Here is a 20256-nt window from a genome sequence, read left to right as displayed (position 1 = left end):
AAGGCCCCATAACAAAAGCTTAATTCTTTTTATTAAGATTTAGGTTTGAGTGCGACTGCCACTCTTCGCATGTTCTTGCCATTGCCTCTCCATGGTGCATGGCTGTAGGAAGCTGTGAAGAAACAAATACAACTGATTCCGGCGACAAGCGGAAGTACCACTCACCCGCGATTACGAGTTGTGTCTCCATGCGGTCCTGGCCGATGGAGTTGTTGACGACGCAGACGTACTTGCCGGCGTCGGAGACCGAGGCGCGCCTGAAGAGCAGCGTTCCGTCGGCCTGCGACACGCGGCCCGTCGAGTCCAGCGCCACCTGCCAGCCGCCCTCGACGCGGTGCCACGAGTAGGAGGGCACCGGGTAGCCCTGCGCCGCGCACGGGATTTTCACGCTGTCGCCCTGGTGGGCCCGCACCACGGGCCGACGGTCGGTCAGCCTGGGAGCCGTGTTCACGTGCGTGTCTGTCGAGAGGACGAGATTCGTGATCGAAACAAACGAGAACGCACAACTTAGACTCAAGACACTTTGTCGCCCTACAACGGGAAAAAAATTAGATGTCAAAGGCATACCAGAAGCTCCGTAAAGAAGAATTACTTCACTCACACAGCTGTTTCCTGTTGTCACTCAAACCAGTGAATAAAGAATCAAGGAAGCTGAAAAGATAATCGCTGTTTATAGAGAATACGAAAAATAAAGATCTGTTTCATTATTCACAAGTTGTATTTAAGCAGTTAGTCTTCCACTGAGTCATCATGTGTTACTCTTTGACGTAGTTGAGCTTGCGGGGTGGTAAATATAAATGTTTTGGCCTTTCTTTCGCTCTTAATCTTGACCATTTTTGTGCCGTTTTGTCTTTCTTTGAACAAAGTATAAGTATCATTGCTAGAGAGGAGCCTAAATAAAAAAAAAAGAGGTCTAGTGAACTCCTATTTTGGCACACTGCCTCCTATAGTCGCTATGTACAAAAAAACTATACCGTCATATACCTGCAGTATTGTGTCCAAAACGACTTGTGCAGTAAAGTTTGTGCATTTGGTATGGAAAAAATTCTGCAATTTTCTCGCTTTTGTCTACAGACGCCGTCGACGCATTGAAACGCTCCATGGCACAGCCTCCTCGTCGCTTCCGGCCTCAAGGCATCTAACACAATTTCAAGCAAGTAAGGTGAGCAGTATGGGTGATACATGACCCATACGCGAAGTTTTTTAGCTATTCGAAACAATACTTTCATTTTGTCTGCCACTGTGTCGAGAAGGCATTGTTAAATTGATGAACATCAGAATTTTTTCTATTCATGGGGCATTTTTTTGTCGCTCTCTTGCAGTACACCCTAGCCACAATAAAATGAAGATGCGCTCTGTTCTGTGCTGCTGTGTTCTGCCTACTTGAAGCACGCGGTAAAACGTAAAAGACTGTTTTTTCGCATTACCACTTAAAGTAAGAAATTATGGAACTTTTTTTCTCTGCTATGTTTTACAGTAAAACTACTGGTGAAAAAACATATGCAGCACAACAGAAAAATACACAAACTGAAATATTGTGATTTTCATGGTAATAGTTAAAAGTAATGCATATCTAAAAATGACCGTATCAACAGCGCCACCCAATAGCTCTACTTATGTTATACTGTTGGCTCCAACTGAAAAAAACAACAACTCTATTTTCAGAAAAAAGGCCAGGGGCAAAGAGCAAAAGGAAGTCAATCGAAACAGTACCGAAAAGAAAACAGCGCATGCGATTGCGTATTGCGGTGTGCACATTTTTGGAAGGAAGAATGGCTTAAGATGGAAACAGTTGAGAGCTAAGTGGCCGCTCTGGCGTCAGCTGATCAACAGGACAAACAGATAACTGGAATTAGCTGCACAAGTCGTATGTGGGAAGCCAGACAAGTTGTCGGTACATCATCTAGTTTCCTCTTGACGCATGCAAGCATACCCATTTCGACCGGTTGGCGGTGTGCGTTCGTGTGTGGCATTTTTGCACGCTTTCTTTTAGGCCTTTCAGGTGTTGAATCCCGGAATAAAATAAAAAGTTAGAAAAAATGTACGCGGTCGTCAAAACAGGGCGCCTAAGGACTCGTAGTCACTTAGTATGCTGCTGTGGAAAACATCAAGCGACTCAGCATGAAAAACTAACGAAGTATTTGGAAAGCAGCTTAGCTTACTTTGCCAAGCTTTACCGATTTCCCCCGAGACCGGCCTCGTCACACGAGCGTGCAGCTCCCGGATTTGCATAAGAGGCCGTGGCTTGTTCGAAGCCTGTCCCGCCGCTTTCCCCTAGTGTTTGATCGATAATAGACTGCGTTGCCACCATCGATAATAAATGGGTCAGCACTTCATCGAGCGCAAGCGGAAATGACGGGAGCGTTGATCCGGTGACGCTTTGGCGTAGCTTCGTAGAGGGCGCTATGGAGTGCAAGGGAGCCTGAAGTGTGTGCAGCCGTGCGTAAGCGGTCTGGAATCGCTGAATGTCTGGCTAGAAGATCTGCGTAAACAGGCCAACCCGAAATGCAAAAATATATACAAGACTTACTCAACTGAACTGCGATCACGACGGGAAAGACGTGATTTTTTGTCTGATGAAAACGAAAACAGTTTTTTTGGACAGATTCTGGCATACTATGCAAAAAACTTGAAATTAGAAGAAATCCTTTGCTGGTTACCTTTTTAAATGGCGATGACGGCATTGTATATGTATTGTAACAATATAGGTGGACCCGCAAAAACTAAATTATGCACTTTCCTAGTCTTTCTCAGAGCTAGTCTTAAGACACCTAATTTAAGCGAGTGATGATAGTTTAAAAACAAAACCGCTGGATAAGAAACTGATTCAAACATCTTGGTTTAGTGTTTTATTGTAAAATAACCAATACTATATATTTGCCAAACATATTTATTGACTGCACATCATACTGCATAGCGGACATAATGTTACCGTGAATATCATGTTATGATTGCTTTGTTTTAAGCCATGTTTCACCTAGATGTGTTTCGATTAGCAACGTGTGTCTCGCAGTTATTTCGTGGAAAAGTTTATCATAGGCGCAAAACATCAACGTTGATTACGCGCATCGAACACTTTGTAAGAAGTGCACAGTTTCTGTGCAGGTAGGGTCCTCTATCGTTGGCTGCAGTAATTGTTTAGGTCGGGTTGCTAGCCAGTGCGGCAGTAATGTTGAAGAGGGTGAACGAAGAAAACGTTCGCGTGCAGATGTTTTGCATGGATGTTATCGAGACGTGACTGATTAATCTTTTTTAAGACTTCCTTTGTGGCTTGGCTCGTAGCTCACAGACTACTCTTAGCTCATAAAAATAATGCTCCTCCAGAGAAAAAGTAGGAGAAAATTTACCAATAATGATAAGCCTGGCAACAGTTGTGCTCCTCAAAACCTTCCCGGTGAGCCTGTGCTTGGCTTGGCAGTAGTATTTCCGGTGGCTGTCTGCAACGGGCTCGACTTTGCGGACGTGGAGTTCTCCAGATGGAAACACAGTGAACCGCCCGCCTGGACAATGAATGCATTTTGAAGATGAGATGAATGCGGCAAAAAGCAGCGTTTTCTCGCAAGTACGCGAATAAACAATTTTTTCAAAAAATTTCATTCATGTGTTCCAATTTCTCACAACTGATATGGAAGGTAAAGCTCACATGGCATTGCACACCTAGAATTCCTGAAGCAGCGTGCATATTGAAGCGATCCTTGATTGACAAACGCCTCTTTTCCCTTGTATTCTCGGCTATGACGATTATCATAGTGAAATACCCTCAATCTCGACTCAATCGCATACTTCGTGACGCGAGCATCTTTGATTGCTCTGCATGACCGCTATAGCTCGGACTGCTGTGCCACTATTTGAGAAAGCGTTTAAATAACGTAAATATGGCAACAGATACGAAATAAAGTAAGAGTGTAACATGTGAAACAACTGGGGGCAATTGAGTGTCTTGGCGAAAGTAGCGAAATATTTGAACAGCGGAGTACGTATATACTGAAAAAGACGTGTAAGGTGAAATACTTGGGAACATTTCTTTCGTGGACCTACTCACTACAGCACACACGTAACAGAGCTGTTTTTATTTTGCTTGTTAGTCAAGAAGCCTTTCGCCACTTCGTCTCTCCATACTAGCCTACTGTGGTTTATTAAAAAAAGTTGAAACGCCTTTTCTCTTATATAAAACCATTTTCTCGTTTCTAGCTGCATTGGCGTGGACATTTATTTTCCTTACCCAGATTAAATCTTGCGTTCAAAACTCTCATTATATCAAGTTCATACTAAAACTGTTGTTAGTGGCGTTCTTATTTTTTGTTCCTAAGAACAAAATAATAAGGACTAAAGCTTACTGCTTTGGCACTAAAGCTTCTTCATTCAATCGACCCACATCTGAAATAAAGAGCGCCATGCTGAGTTCCTCTCCCACTGGAAACTGTCGACTGTTGAATTCGCCAGAACGCTGCATTTACAAACGGCATACGGTGCCTATTAGGACAACTGAACAGTACCCACTGCGACAACTGCTGCTGAGTTCGAACAGAGCAGCATATTCGGTTTCAGTGCTCAGAGCACGCCAATGAGCGTGCGTACTATAAGCATCGAATGCAGCCGCTCCCCCAAGTGGCTCTAAAAGTGGGCTGTGTATTAGGTCCCATAACCTCCCTTACACAGCAACATATACAATGAACGTTTATTTGGCTATATACATCACGTCGGTCTACTAGACAAGCTCTAAAACCTCCTTGTATCTCATCATTATGCACTCCTCATGAAGTGGACTTTGTCAGCCCATTCGTAGGACATTGCACTCCACCATCTTCTAGCATTAATGATAGATGCAACGCAGCCCAAATTGAATGCTCACATGTTTCTGAATTCTTTCTCTTGAACACTTTCTGTATCCATTTTGTTCCCTCTTTCTCTCCCCAATTCACTTCCCCAACCAGAATGACATGTCGGCAATTTTGGAACCCGCCTGAATTCTCTGCTTTTCATTAAAAGCTTTCTTTTTTTCTCTTTCGTAACCCTTGCACTCATGATTCATGTAGTAAAACTCGTTAAGTGTTCGCGTATTCTACGCTCGTTTGGAGATATTTTATTTCTATAATTATTTTATATCTAAACATTATTTGAGTTCAGTGAATATTTAACAGCAGATACTTCCAAAAATATATTGGAACTAAAATTAAGTACAACAAGCTTCTAAAGGCGTCCTGAACCTACCAGGTCCCTTGGAGGGGAGGCCATCTTGGCACCGCTAATAGTAAAGCTGAGTGACGCACAGAGAACACATGAAATAGCAGGTTAGAATGAAGGTTAAAAAAAGAATAGCGCTGAAGCCCGTGGTGATGTCGTTGACCAACGATAGCTGGTCCGCATTGCGATTTTAAAACTTCCCGTTTGTTTGGAACGCTGCTGTCACGAAAGAGTGCGTAATGATTGTGCCTCTGTTTTTGAGAAAATTCAGTCTCCCTTCTCGGTGGACACTCAATCTGCTTACTGAGAGAAAGGGTGAAAGAGGAAAAGAAAGTAGAAAGTGAAAAAGAGGTGGTTTAGTGGAGGGCTCTGGAATGATTTAGTACATCAGGAAGCCTTTAATATGCACTGACATCGCACAGTACACGAGCGCGTTTGTTGGGTTTCGCCTCCATTGAAATGTGGCCACTGCGGTCGGGTTCGAACCCGGGTACTCCAGCTCAGACCGCAAGTGCCTTAACCACTCAGCCACTGTGGCCGGTGCTTATCTAGGAGCGCTATAAAGGCGGGAGGAGGGTGACAATGAGCGGTGTATAGCGTGAGAAATGCGTCAGCACGGGCTTGATGACACTTTTGATTTATACTAGAAAATTCTGTGTGAGCTGTGTTTAGACGAGTACTATCGAAAACAGACAACAGGGCGTAGCACACACGACGTTTATCGGCAGCACCCAAACATCGTTCGTTCTCTGTTCGACCTGACGAATTTTTTTGGGCGTCTGACATCCCATATACTTGAAATATGGGGCTACATTCATGCCACTCGAGCAATATGACTAGTGTTCTACGTCGTTTCTGGTGCATGTATCATAACTTCGACAGCTGCTACTGCGCAGGCGCGCAGGATGCCGCGCCGTCTAGTAATTTCAAGATATTTTCATGACAGGTCGTTTTAAAGCGTTCAGAGGCGTCTTTTTTGACCGAGCGGTCATGTTTGGGCAGGAAATGTTACCGCGAAAAGGGAGGCTTGGGCTTTGTTCAAGTAGTGGTCGCAGGATTGCGATTTAAGGCGTTATGCGCCGTATTTTTGCGACTGCGTCCCAATGAATGACGACAAAATAAGCGCTAGGTCGGGATCTGTGTACGGGGTGCTTACGTGACCCGCGGACACAAAAGCACTGTGAGCACGAACTCAAATATACTTTTCCGGGGAATTTTCACTCTAATACTGCTGTAAAAAAAAACTAACTCTCGTTACTGCACACTGGCAACGCATTTTAACTTAACTGCAAAAACACGTGCTGCATTAACACCTGTTTTCCTGGGAGAGTGGACAGGAAATGTATGAGGCGTTTTAAAATGATGCCCTTTGGTCGCATGCTCGCCGATTGCGAACAAGGCTCGCGCACGCGAGCCGAACCGTGTTTTAGGGCGAATGCTTTACTGGCCGCGAACTTGTGATTTCGCCGTGGCGGTGTTCTGAGGAGGCACATGACGTCACAACGCGCGCCTCGCCGCGGAGCCGTACCGGGCCGGGCCGGCGGCGGCTGGCGCACTCGGCGCGAAATAGAGACGTGCTCCAAGTCTCCGCCAGTACGGTCAGAGTGCGCCGAAGCCGCCGAATGCGTCGGCGGTCAAGCGCAGTTGGAGTATAGAGGGTCTCGCTTTGGCCGACGTGACGGTGCCGTGCAGCGCGCGCGCGCGCGTTACGCCGGAGTATAAGCGCGCCTCAACAAAGCCTGCGCTTAATCGCTAACCAACGCATTCTTTGGCGGCATCTATGGGAGCCACTGAAACCCCCCGCACACCCAGTGAATAAAAAAAAAAACCTTTTGCGTTTAAGGCGGAGACGCTACCACTCCGCCACGACGGCTCAAGTTTTAACCATGAATAAAGTCAAATCTAGTGAATGCACTCTTTCAATGCAGAAGTCTCCGCGCTTTCGCTACGTATATCCTGGCCTAACAGAGCTAAGGCATTAGCAATTTTTTGTCTGTTTTTTGTTTTTCTCCTGGTCAGCGTCTATTTCAAAGTATTAATATGATTGTCCCCGACCAAGTGAAATTTCGTTCAACTCTCGAATTTAAAAAGTGTAGGAATAAACGATGTTGCTAAAAACTCTGTAGGATCTCGTCCTTTTTAACTAATTTGCTGTTGGAATAAAAAAAAAGCCTTTATGGTTAAATTTGCACGAAAAAGTCAATGCTCGGAGCACTGGGCGTAGCTTGTTTGTGAGGAATATTAGAATACAATATCTGAGCACAATAAATGGCGGCATAATTACTGTACGTTCAGCAAGACATTTCCGGAGCGAAAAGGCAATGAACACAAATGAATTGCCCACCGTAAAACTTCCGCTTACCTGCATCCGAATCGGCGTGGATTACAAGACCGTCGTCTCTAACCCATGACGTCACCGTGACGTACTCCTTTACAAAGCTTGGTATCTGGCAGCGTAATACTCCAGTGTTGCCTTTGATGACAAATTCGTCGTAAACTTGCACATCAAACTCCTGGTTGACGGCTGCGAGAAGAAAGGTGAACAATAAGGCAACTGCGCCCTGCGGTAGCCATGGTTGTGGATGACACGGATAATATAATCTCCCACAGTAATAGCTAAATAATCAAATACACGAAAACTGTAGCTGTAGAGGTGTCTATAATGATGCGCATTTTCAGCAATTATTCTCCGTTGCTGAATTGAACCACAGACAAATGGATACCATAGATAAGTGTATGTTCTTTAGTGGCGTAACGTACGGCAACAACGCAAAAAAATAAGTAAACAATTACTGAAGCTGACTGCTCTATAAATTGCCGTCACATAGTTCAATGCGATGAAAAGAAAGATTTATATACATTCGCTGCGGATTGATGAATATTTGCTGCTTAGGCGGTCAGAAACGTACTTGAGTAACGCCTTATCCGGCATGTCTACTGTCTAGCAACAAATAACGATTGTCCGAGTGTATTGGATATTTTGTGTAAGCCCTTCACTTGCAGCGCAAAAATTAAAGTGAGATTCTTTATTTTCAGCCATGACATTGATAGCACAAAACGTTGTGTACGATGGGACAAAGAGATGGAACCAGCAGATATGGCACAAACAACACTGCCTGTATTTCTTGCTTTGTTTGTTTTCGTTCTATTTTAATGACGCTGGCGTTTTGGTTTATTATAAGACTGAATCAACCTATTTGCTTGACTGCTAATCGTAAGTACAAAAACGGGTCAGCAGAATACCTTTATGTATCGATAAATGAATCGTCGTAGGTGAAGAAAAAATGTCTGTCCATCACTATGCGCTTCCCTCAAGTGTCGCAGAAACGCTATCAGACTCCTGGCTTATAAACAGGGACCTAACGAACATTTGATTAGTTTCATATCATGCATCAGTTTGAATTTGGGCTGCCTCTAGACTGTGCTGCTCACCGACAGAGCGATAACAATTACAATGTGCCTAAAAATGCAGACACTCTACAGTTCCTTTATCTGGTGAAAAAACAACTTACAACTGAGCGGCACACACTGAAAACAAGCAAGTAATATACAAACCTTCAGTTATAACACACATATAAGAATGTTTCGGCGTATGCTTCTTGAAAATGTTATTGAAAAATAAGCTCGACACTTAAAATGTTTACTAGCAAATTTGACGCAGCATTGACCAGTAGGGGCTCAAAAAAAGCTTAATCTTGAATGTCAATGCACTACGCTTGCGAAGACTCCGTACATAGTTTACGACTCGTTTTTTAAAATTATGGTATTTTACTTGCCAAGAACAAAGAGTGGTTTTTGATGCACATCACAATGGAGAGTCAATTGGAGACCAATTTCCGCTACCCGGGGCTTTTAAACATGACCAAGAACCTTCTCTAGTGGCGACTTAGGCGTTTTGTCTCCAACTAAATGCGGCCTCACTAAAAAACGTCAGGAAAGGCGCACGCAAAGTTGGGCGGGTGCTGACTTCCAACTCACCACCGTTGTGTAAACTCAGAGGATATATGCAGCTATAAATCACGGTACCATCAATCAGCTAATCGACACAAGGTGCAATTGGCTCGTAGAAGATCACTTTTTAATATTTTTCGTGTTCGCAAAGTAGTAATAAGCGGGCTGCAAGCGCCCGTTCTAGAATGTTTTTTAGCTGTTTATCGCAAGTTTACTTCAGCAGTAATCAGTCTGTCAACTTACTAACCCTGACTGTAGATTGTGAAATTCTGCTACCGTGGACGGGACAGAACTCTCAAAGTTTCGCTCTGTAGTCTGTTGCCTCGAATACTCAGCCACCACGATGGCGTATGCACACAGCTATGCGCACAGCTAATACACGCGCAGACATTGCGTCCTGCATTACCAGGAATTCGAGACAGTGTCCAGAAGGGCCGCTTAGCCTAGCGGCCTATTGCACTTCAAAGAGAGGTAAAAGATGTTTTTCAATAGCTAATCGCGCAGAAATTGGCGTAGATTTTCTCATAAGACTTGCAATTTAATGATCTTCAAAAGCATTTGTAGGCAGTGAAGCCCGGTGTCCGATAAAGGTTTTTTTACATGCCGTTAAAATTGTTAAGAATGGAAGTCCACAGAAACGGGCAAATTTTGAATGTGTTTTGGGAGAATAAATTTTGATTTTCTAAAAATTATCTCCTTCGATCTCTTTTTACCAGTGGAAATAGAAAGAGGAGGGACTCAACTTTCTACTCTTCGAGCTTTTGTTTTTCAGAATGGAAAAGCAAGGCATATGAAATTGATATTTTCAGAACAAAGGCGTCTAATCTGCGCAGTAGGGTTAAAATCCAACCGATTCACCGTTTCGTGATCTTTGCTCTGTGGCCGAGTGGTCTAAAGGCGCTACTTCTGGACCGCTGGGACATGTGATAGAATCGAAACAGTTGCCGGAATTTTTTTTTCGCATGATGTAAGGGCACTATTTTTAATGTTGGCGTATGTGCCACCTGGTGTCAGCCAAGGAAAGTAGAAGTGTTAGCTCCGAATTCCAGGTAATGTGAATGTACGGTGTCTCATGTGAAGTGCGTCGCATATTTCTCAAAGGCCCGTTTATGTGGCAGGATTCCAACTCAAGCCGTCAATAAGTAGTATAATTGTCACTCAAAATAAAATAATTGATCACAATTGTGTAAGTGATTGCTTAATATTTGTTTTGTAATAGCTTTACATGCGTGAAATGTCAAAGGCAATGATATGAATACCGTCGAATGAAACTACCTGCATGTGATGCGCGTTTTATAAATCTACGGTTATCATGAACCTGTTTTTCGAGCTGCGAAGGAAACATGCAAAAGACTACTGTGGCTTATGCCAGCTGACAGGGACCATGCCTGCGACAAGTTGCGCGTGTCCTTCGAAAGGCCGGTACGAGTGTGATATCATGCACGGTATGCTGAACACACGTGCCGCTGCTTCGTTCATATTGAGTCACGCGCTCTTTGTTGGAAGCACGGAAAAGTGTTTCCCATTTTTCATACTGCAGTGTTCACTATGGTTTCTTTCTGGTCCTTGCTCTGCACAACTCCTTCATTGATTCTTTTTGTATAATGACTAGCTTAGGAGTAGGAATATTATCTCTGACGTGATGAGTTGAAGTACTTCTTGCTTTAGACACTATGAAGGACGCAGTTTTCAAATGCGTGAAAGCAGCACCACTGAAACGGCAAATCGTCCTGCAGTTCCTATTCTTGAACATGTTAAGCACGTCGGGTAAGTAAGGAGAAATCTTTTTTTGGAACTTTTATTCAGCAGAAATATCAATAATAAACCATGATTCTCAAAAAAGCCCAGCCCTCTTCCTTTCCTCTGTCAAATCCTACTTGTTTTTTTTCCCCTGCACTCGCGAAGTCAAAATGACAAATCAGGGATAGTTTTCACTCAAACGCAGAAGGGCTTGCACAGCTGTAGGTTAAGACATGGATGCTGGAGCGATGAAAGTTGCCTCGAAGTAAGTGCATACACTAGCAAATGACTGCTGTGGCCAGTGGCTGCAGGCGACGAACTGCCAAACCGCGCGCTCCTTGTCTGCGAGGAATTAACGTAGCCCATGCGGCATGCGCAGGCTTCGCGGACCACCGGTCAACAATCAGCTCTCGGTAGCAGCGGCGCGATCGAGCCAAGCCGTCCCCCCGTTTCCTATCTCCCGCAGACAGTTGGGCCCACTGGGGCGTGACAGGCAGCGACGAGATGGATGTCCGGGAAGCCGTCGCCGTAAGGATGCGCAACCAAACAACAAATATGAGCACAGCAGAAGTGCAGAGCAATGGGGTGCCCGAAGCTCACAGAGCAAGATCTCTCTTATTTTTTCACCTCTACCGTGCGCGGCTCACAGATCCCCGTACGATGGTACTTCCTCCTTGCGGGAAAAAAACAACAGCAAATAAACAAAAAAAGAGGAGGCAGAAAAGTGAGTGCGGTGAGGAAGACGCTGACAGAAGACAAAGAAAAAAAGTCCTGCTAGTCGAGACAAAAAAGCACAAAGATAAAAAGAAGCCATGAACTGACAAGGCAACTGCTACATCGAACAAAAGGGGCTGTAGGCGACAGAGAGGGCTGGCGACCGCAGCAAAGGGCCTTGGCGTAGCCGGAAGAGTTCGGCACATCAGGCAGTCGGACCGCTGGGATTTGGATGGTGGCATTGACCGTCACCGGAGCGAGAGTGAGATGAAAGATGCGGAACGCGGTCGTGTCATGCGTGTCCTACCAAGAGAAACAGAAGACAAAACACCCTAACGTTGCAACTGTTAAGAGAACTAGGCAGAGGTTAAACCTTAATAACCGGAATGTCGACAAACACGAGGCCTTTACGCCGAAGATTTTTGAGGGAAACAAATTGTCTGTTTAGAAGCCAATGAAGCAGTTAAGACAGTCTGCACAGCTTGCTTGGAAAGGTTAAATGTCTTCGTAATTGGTCTACTGTGGTGAGAAAGGAGGTACCTCTTATTTATCTAGTTAAGCCCGTCAGAATTCGATGATGCTAATGCTGACGACATCCCTCAGTTGTCGGGGTCGTCAGCGAAACACTTGTACCAAGCCAGCCTTGCGGGCGGGCATGAGGCATCTTTCCTCCCTTGCATTCATCCTAATTCAAGATCGTAATTGATCAATCGCTACTGACGTCCCAAACGGAGCAATTGCAAAAGGCACCGCCACTCAAGCTGAGTGATTGCCGGCGTGAACATGCGACTCCTGAACCCGGCCTGGTAAAAACATACTACTCGACAACGCAGTCCTAACACATTGGTAGCAGCGTTTGATAGTGACAACCGTAGGCATCCCCTGCGTTGTACGGCGTTGTGGCGAGAAAAAATTCAACACGCTGCTCTTTGGTATTTCAAATGGCTATGCTGATTTCTCATTGCGTTTTCTCGCTCTGAAATGCAACGACACCGGTATCAAGAGCCAGGGCTGCTAGGCATGACAGCCTTTGCCCGTTATTAACGCTGCATAACAATTGTACAACCATAAGATTTAAGTTTTAGTCAAATGCGCTTAGACCCCTCATGCAATGTCCAGGGCGGGATATCTGACTCATAGTAAACGTATAAATAAATAGAGAGTGTGCCTCTTACCCCAACTGGTTATAAGTAAAACAAGTGCTTCACTTTTATTTCTGAGCGCAGTTTGCAGTTAGGACGAGGCGTCCTCCTTTCTTGTGATTCTCAGAACAGTGACCAGCCAACACTCGGTTAAACACAGTAGTTTGCGACCTTCGTAAATTCAAGGCCGACCGGAACAACAACAACAACAAAAAAAAACTCAGTAAGGTATGATCATTGTATTAAGAAAGTATATGTTGTGAACTCATTTTTCGGCTCTTCTTGATGTGTAAGGAAATTAGGAACGTTCGTGTTGCCTTTCTTAGTCTGTTAGAAACCGCTAGACTTGTAATAACTGCATAAATTCCATGATCTATGCACGTCTCTTTCAAAGTAATTGCATCGAGTGTCGTGTGTAGGCCTTTCTTAATTTTTGACACGGGCGTAGAGCAGCATAGAGAACAAAGCGCGCAGTCGCATTGCCCTCATGTACAAACAAGGCATGGAGAAATTAGGCCGAGGATATTTTTAATTACAATGCCATTTGTAATTACTCATTCGCCCTTACAAAGCTAGTGCCGTATAATTCAAATGCTAGGGGATGTCAGGTGCAAACACGTACGCAGAAAAAGATCAAGGTCGCATGCATGCGGCCAATGCTTTAGATGTGCAAGCTGTCAAACAATGTGTCGTAAGGATAAGGCGGAGTCATATGTGCGAAGCCGAAGAAATACAAGATAATATTTTTTTCAGGCTTCGGCTACGAAGACAGGCAACTAAACAAATACCAAAAATTGAGTTTGAATTATCTACTCTTGTCTCATTATTATTTTCTAAATCCTGCTAGTATTGAAAACGTGTACTGAGTGAACAGCTAGGTACAAAAAGCTACATACATATAGTGTCCACACTTTTTGATACTTGTAATAAAAACCGAACACCACGGTAGCCGGTTCAGAGTTTACTCTTTTTCAGAAAAACTAACGGCTGCGCTACTCTTCGCCATGTTTCAGTGAGCAAAATAAAGCTTGTATTCAATCAGGTCGGCATCGCCTGTTCTAAATATGTCTCGCACGGGCGCACATGCATTGAGAAGATGTGCAGGCAGGTTGACACTGGCAGAGACACAGGCACCAAATAGCGAAGGTTCCTAAAAAAGGGATAAGCAGGCCTACCGGAAACACAAACAGAAAGTAAGGCAGGATAGAAAGTAAGAATAAAAATGAGAAGATGCAATTCAAAGAACCAATGGACCGACGAAGAATAGGTGGCATGCATGATAGCTTGGGGAGAGAGGTGAGCTTTTCATTCTTCTGACTTGCGTCCTGCGTAAGCCCGGCCATCTTACAGAGAAAAATAGTTTTTCGGCCAATTGGCTCGAGGGCCTGGGGCGCCGTGTTTCCAAGCATTTTCCTCCGAGGCGGTCACTCGGGAAAGGCGCTTGAATAAGTTTGGGGTCCAACGCAAATTGTGCTTGTAAGGTGCAGCAAATGTGATTTCAACGCAAGTCAGCGGAATAGGAATAAAAAATTTACAGGACAATCAGACGTCTGGGGCGAAAATTTTACGAAAGCAGTTGCATCTACCGTGAATGATTGCTTTATGCTTATATTTTAATGAATACTTTTACTAAATGCCAATCCTTCAAAATTTCTCTCTAAAGCGCAGGTGGACGGAGATGGGTGGCTGGCACTTGTGGAGGGTGAAGATGATGTACGGAGGTGGGTCGATGGTGGCGGTGGATGGTGGGCAGCCCTCTAGCTAGGTGGGCTGGAGTTGGGAGGTGGAGGCTGATTGGCTGTAAACATGGGGCCGTGTGGCTGCAGACAGACACCGGCATTTTTGCATTGGGAGACCGATACTGTTTTCGCAGTCAGAAGAAAAGAAAAAAGGAACGCATAGTTGTTAGTTCCTTGCTGTTTCTTCCTGAAGCATAGCTTTTTCTCGCCGCTTTAATTAAGGAGCCACCGGTATGAACCTACGTTAATAAATCCGGCACTGCGGTTATGACGTCTCAGGAATGTGCGCGCTCTTGGCCTTCCTTCTCCAGTGTATTTTTTTTTCAAAGGGAGGTTTTGTTTAAAGGAAAAAAATGCATTACTAACGCTCGACATCACGTAACGTGCAGGATTCAACACACTTTTTGTCATTCATCGGAGAGATCATAATCGATCTTGCGATCTTTTCTTGGTCAGTAGTGTGCGGCACCGCTTGCAAAAGGGTTGCTCTTGTATTGTAAAGGTGCAAAGACAGCGTAAACTCCTTAAGGAGGGTGTTCGGTGTACCCGTGGTAAGTGACCGGATGAAACGGCCTTTTGCAGCTGGAGCCTGCCTTTGTTCTTTATGCTTTTCCTGAAGATAACTTTTTCTTCTCACTTTATATCTTAATCGTTCTTACACGTGAGGCCGTATTCAAGCACAAATTGTGGCGTACTTGAAAGAAGTTTTATATTTGCTCTTTCTCCAAGGGCGATTATCCCAGGCCGTCTATTTGGAGAGAGTTTTGTAAGGACACGTACGCGTCGATTTCTTCGGCGCCAATGCCATCGGACTATGAGCAGTGCGGTTTGAAAGAAATATCTGTTAAAAACGCGTAAGGAAATACTGAACCCTCAGACAGTTATGAAACCTGCCTGCGAAGGTAATATAGGTGAAATTTTGACGTCAAAGCGTCTTTTGCAAAGGAAGAACTTGATGGCAATATTGGAACTGTTGTTTCTTTACAAAATGAATGAAAATTTAAACGTGTTTTTCAGAATGCTTGTGTATATTTTCTTCTTTGAGGTCCCCATTAGTCTATTAACAATAATTGGCGCTGAAACAGACTGGAAATATTCCAGACTCGGAACGAGGATAGTGTGCTAAGCAGATATATGCCCGAACCTGGGCAGATTATGGAGAAGAAAAATGGCGGTGGCGATCCCGCAAGTCTTCACCCAAATCGCGTTCTCGAATTTTTAATTAGTGTCAGGCAGATATGACCAAGAAATCAAAAAATAAGACTGCCCCGGCGCCCTGCAATATAATATGCAATAAAAAAACTCCAAAGTGCCATACGTTAGTCATAGAGAAAATAGCTGCTTTCTTCAACGTACAGTGCGATAGTTCATAGCAATGGGTAAAAAAAGTGTTGCGGAGTAAGGATTTAAGCGCATAAGCTTCGAATCCTCGGCACTCGGCTCATTGTTAGCCCCTGCCTAATAAAGCACGATTTCTTTTGCGTTATTTAAGAGCTTTTGTCACAGAGTCGTTACGCACGTCAGTTTTTTGCTGAGCCTGGTAGGCAGCATAATTTTGCTACGAAAAAATAAAAAACTACTAAAGAAACCTGCTGGCGGAGCGGTCCTATTATGTATGCAGCACAGTGCAAGAATTATCCGATTTGCTTAGCTGCCATGGGTAATGTGAAATGGCCTGTCCCGGGGTAACTTTTTCGTCACTACGCTAAGAAGTGACGTTTGTTTGATCTACCCTAGAGCAGACGAAACATGGCCGATTCCTTTCCATCTGATTGAGAAAAGGTCTTTACGGGCGCGCTTGCTGAAGCAAAACTTCACTTATATTTGTCTAGATGGTTGCATTCCTGTAGGGTTTCGTTCACATGCATTTTTGTAACCCTGCAGTTCACGTATAAGTATGTAGAACCTTTCAAGTATTTAAGACCTTCTCTGAGATTTCATTGAGAAAAACGTGTCTTATAGGCTGAAATAAATTATAAAGCACAATCTCTGCTGCTTTACAAATAAAACTGGTTTAAATTACCTTTGCTTCACCAAGCGCCCTATTTTAGACAAGCATTTCTTCGCTTCGAGCAGCAACAAAACGCCAGAAACCGTGCATGCTCAGCCAGAGTTGAAAACAAAAAACCAAATCCCGCGCTCACGTGACGAGCAAAAGAAGAAAGAAGGAAGCGTTGAAAGCAGCCATTTTTACTAGCGATGCGAAATGGCCGCATTAGGTCAAGGCCATCTCACAGAACTTGCAGCCGGTGACGGAAAGGGCTTCGTCCAAGTACAGCCTAATCAGCTAAAATTAAAGCAATATCACCGCTCGCGCGAAATCACTGCTACGGACCTTGATTATTTAAACTCTCTTACCAGTCATTACCAGTACCATTACCATCTTCCACGGGGCTGCCCCTTTTTGCATGCAAATGGGTATTCAAATGAGCGGGCGCAGCTACGAAACTGTAACGGCGAGAGCAAAGCGCTCGGCAAGCGCTGCTCCCACGCTGTCCTCCTTAGTTACGCTTGGCAAAGTAGCGCGCGGAAGAGTGCCTGCGCACGCACTCCTCGACGGAGGCTTTGCAGCGCAAGCGTCACCACTTTGCTAAGGATATGGTTTGTCGCGCACGCAAATCCCGCTATCCGTCGCCCAGGAGTGGAAGCAGTTTTTCACATGAGCTCGCACTCAGTCGCTCGCAGCAGACTCGCTGCCTTTTTGTGCTCAACAGTTTATGCAGCAGTGAAGCAGTGCTTACGTCTTTTATGAACGCCATTACCAGGAAGTGAGAACAGACACTTCTAGTTCCCTTAGTTTTATTCACGTAGCGTACGCTGTAATATTAAAGAATAACGCGCTGACGTCATGTGAAAAAAATAATAATTCGCCAGCAGTTGAGATTTGATGACATGTCCTCGCGGTTAGGAAGCAGCACCTTCACATTACTCAACCACTCGGCCAAATTTAGACCAACGAATAAGCGAGATTGAACTGACTGGCCTTTCATCCTACTGTGGGATTAGCCGACTGCGTTCTAAAAATGGTAATTTTGGACAATTTCTTGATCGCTCTGACAAAGAAAACCTTGTAGAATACAAAGCTGAGCCCCTCCTTTATCTATTTCAGCTGGAAAAAAGAGATCGGAGCAGTACATTTTTGGCAAATCAAGTTTTCCTCCCCCAAAACACCTTGAAATTTAGGTCGTCTTCACAGGCTCCCATTGTTATAACTCTTAAGATGGCCCAGACGACCAGCAAAGCACCAAAATCACCTGAAAAACGTTTTGACCGATGTTTGTGCGATCATTTATAGAAAAAAAACTGTCGCCTCTGACTGAAGCTCAATAGGCCGCTAGAGTTAGCTGCAGTGCTGGGCGCTGTCCCGAATTCCAGGTAAAGTAACGCTAGTAAGTAAAGTGGAGTCTGGCGTACCCTCCTGCATGTGCGGCAGCCTCTACTTCTGCCTTGTTTTGTAAACATGTGTTGAAAGAAGGCCGCTTATTAAAATATATTAGCCATTCTACTAGTCGCGCAAGAAGAAATGAAAATTATTAACATTTATTTCCTGTAGCACAGTCACATGCTTGGTATTTTAGGTCTAAGCGTCAATGTCGCCTACGCTGGATTCGAATCTTTCTTGCGGCACTGCACTTATTTCTGCGCGAGGAACGGCATAGCCCAAGCGCGAACTATTCATTCATTGTTGAATAGACTTGATAGCTGGTCGCATGCGGCCATCGATAGTGAGCACAGGTGACGGTGTGGGAGGGGATGTTTTAGGACAAGAAAACTATAGAAGCACATGGAGGGACGACATTTTTCAATGCGGAACGAAAAAGTTGTGCATGCTGTGTGATTGAAAGCGATACCAAAACAAACAGAAACCTCGCGGCGACGCTATGTGCCGGACAGTATCGAACCTTTCTTAAAAGGTGAACAAAGGCAAATGAAAGAAGCAACATAGAGATAATGAACTGCTCGTGGACGGTGAAGAGTTTGGCTTGCTATTGTAAATGACGCACGTTTCCAGCTCTCCCTTTCCCAGCTAAAGTAAAGAGAACAACTGAAAGGAAAATTACGCGTTACATCGTATTAGGCCTTTGATGCGAACTGCGCCGTCCGTGTCACGTGTACCTCCTATAGCTCAGCTGCCGTTTGGGCCGAAGACCACGCGCGCCACTCGACAAATCCCTTTCTTTCCTCCTCCTTTTCCTTGGCTATAAAAACGCAAGCCGTTGAATAAACGCCGGCCATTTGTCCCGACTGCTTGCCTGCTTGGTTCAGCCAGGCGCTGCCGCCACCCGGTTGCTCCATTCTTCAAGAAGTTACAGTATCATATGTTGCCTCAGCATAGTACATCTCGCATGTGGCGAAAATTCCGCTGTGATTGGTACTTTGTGTCGCTGTACAATCTCGTCGCACTACTTATAATAAATCACTTTTTGGCTCACACTGAAGGGCAGTACTGTGGCCTGAAGAGGGGGGGAGGGGGTGCTTTGTAAAAATTGTAAAGCAGAGACAAGCGTAAAGAACAATATATTGAAAAACATACAAGAATTTAGCAAACAAGTAAAATGATTACTATTGGATGTCGCCGAAGCTTCACAAAATTAATTTACCGAGGGGAGCACGAAATCACTGCACTGAAAAGCACGCAATAAAAGTACGTTATAATCGCCTATATTTCCTGGAGACAAATCACACTTATGGAGCTTTTTTTTAGGGCAAATTGGCGCTACCATATATCAATGCTTGGGTCGGGTTCTTTTCTCTGCAAGTCGATTGCGCAATCAGGTAACACAATACTTACTTTTTTAGAAACAGTATTCTAGATTTGAATGCCTCGATGCACTTCATATAGAAAGTTCTACGTAACAAGCGTCAGACATGGTGTATGTAACATCCATGTAGGCCGTAAATTACGATATGCAGAATGCGCAGTAGCAATAATAAATAATTTTACCTTCAAATATTTTGGATCTCCTGAGCTAAATGTCGCACAGCCAGAGTTTTAAAAATGAACCGCAATACCAAGAAATGATAGAGTTTTTACTCTACTTTTCCGTCACTTTATCACAGCAAAAAGTTAGAAGGTATTCGCTAATTACCCCTACAGGCAACTAATACTGTCGCCTATGTGCATGTCTAATCAGAAGCATTCTGATGTTTGGCATGTTGTTTTGGAAACTGCAGTACGTCCAGGCACATTCTTCACAACCTCTTTTTCCAAGCCCTACCAATGATGTAGTTATCAGCACAAGAAATAGAAAAGCTTTTAGAGAGTTCCAGGGCATTGGTAATGCATTCAAATAAGCTTCACTCTTTCAAGCAGTGGCTTTTGCTTCTAAAGATTTAAAGCTATTATAGAAAGCAGCGTCTGTAAAGCACACTGCAAAAGTTCTGCTAGCTTTCTTATTCAGGACAGTTTATACAGCTTCTATTCCTTGTGAACTGGGAGACATACACACAAAAAAGAAGCCTCATTTATTCTCAACGCCAGAGACGAGGCGCCATTTTTCTGACTCCTTGTAGTCTTCTGATAAGGAACTAGGCAGGGCGGCTAAAGAAAATTCGAGACGAGCACAGCCACTACTTTCCAGACTCCCGGAAAACACTGTGCTCTCTCTGTGCGGAGTTTCTTCTCTCTTAGGCAGGAACAATTCTTCTCCGAACGGGAAATCGCGCCAGCAGCGCAAGAATAAAGAAACGGAAGCAACAGACAAAGCGGATGCTCGCCCGCAGAGAATCTTTTCAAGAGGGATCACATCAATCGCACCTGGAAGCGACAAGTTGACTTTGACAAA

General features: G+C 44.3%; 1 protein-coding gene across 2 annotated transcripts in view; it reads right to left on the bottom strand.

The window, feature by feature from the left end:
* The window catches only part of LOC144128653 (cell adhesion molecule Dscam1-like), a 120627-nt gene that overhangs the window by 39568 nt on the left and 60803 nt on the right, over window positions 1-20256 (bottom strand). For both annotated transcript variants that reach the window (XM_077662221.1, XM_077662220.1), the window contains exons 3-5: window positions 7547-7708; window positions 3348-3500; window positions 166-459 (exon numbers count right to left, since the gene is read on the bottom strand). In XM_077662221.1, coding sequence (XP_077518347.1) covers window positions 166-459; window positions 3348-3500; window positions 7547-7708 — 609 coding nt within the window. The remainder of the gene's footprint in view (window positions 1-165; window positions 460-3347; window positions 3501-7546; window positions 7709-20256) is intronic.

The sequence above is a fragment of the Amblyomma americanum genome, chromosome 4, assembly GCF_052857255.1.
Source record: "Amblyomma americanum isolate KBUSLIRL-KWMA chromosome 4, ASM5285725v1, whole genome shotgun sequence".
Taxonomy (NCBI): Eukaryota; Metazoa; Arthropoda; class Arachnida; order Ixodida; family Ixodidae; genus Amblyomma; species Amblyomma americanum.
The sequence above is the reverse complement of the archived record's forward strand: the minus strand, read 5'-3'. Positions and strand labels throughout refer to the sequence as shown.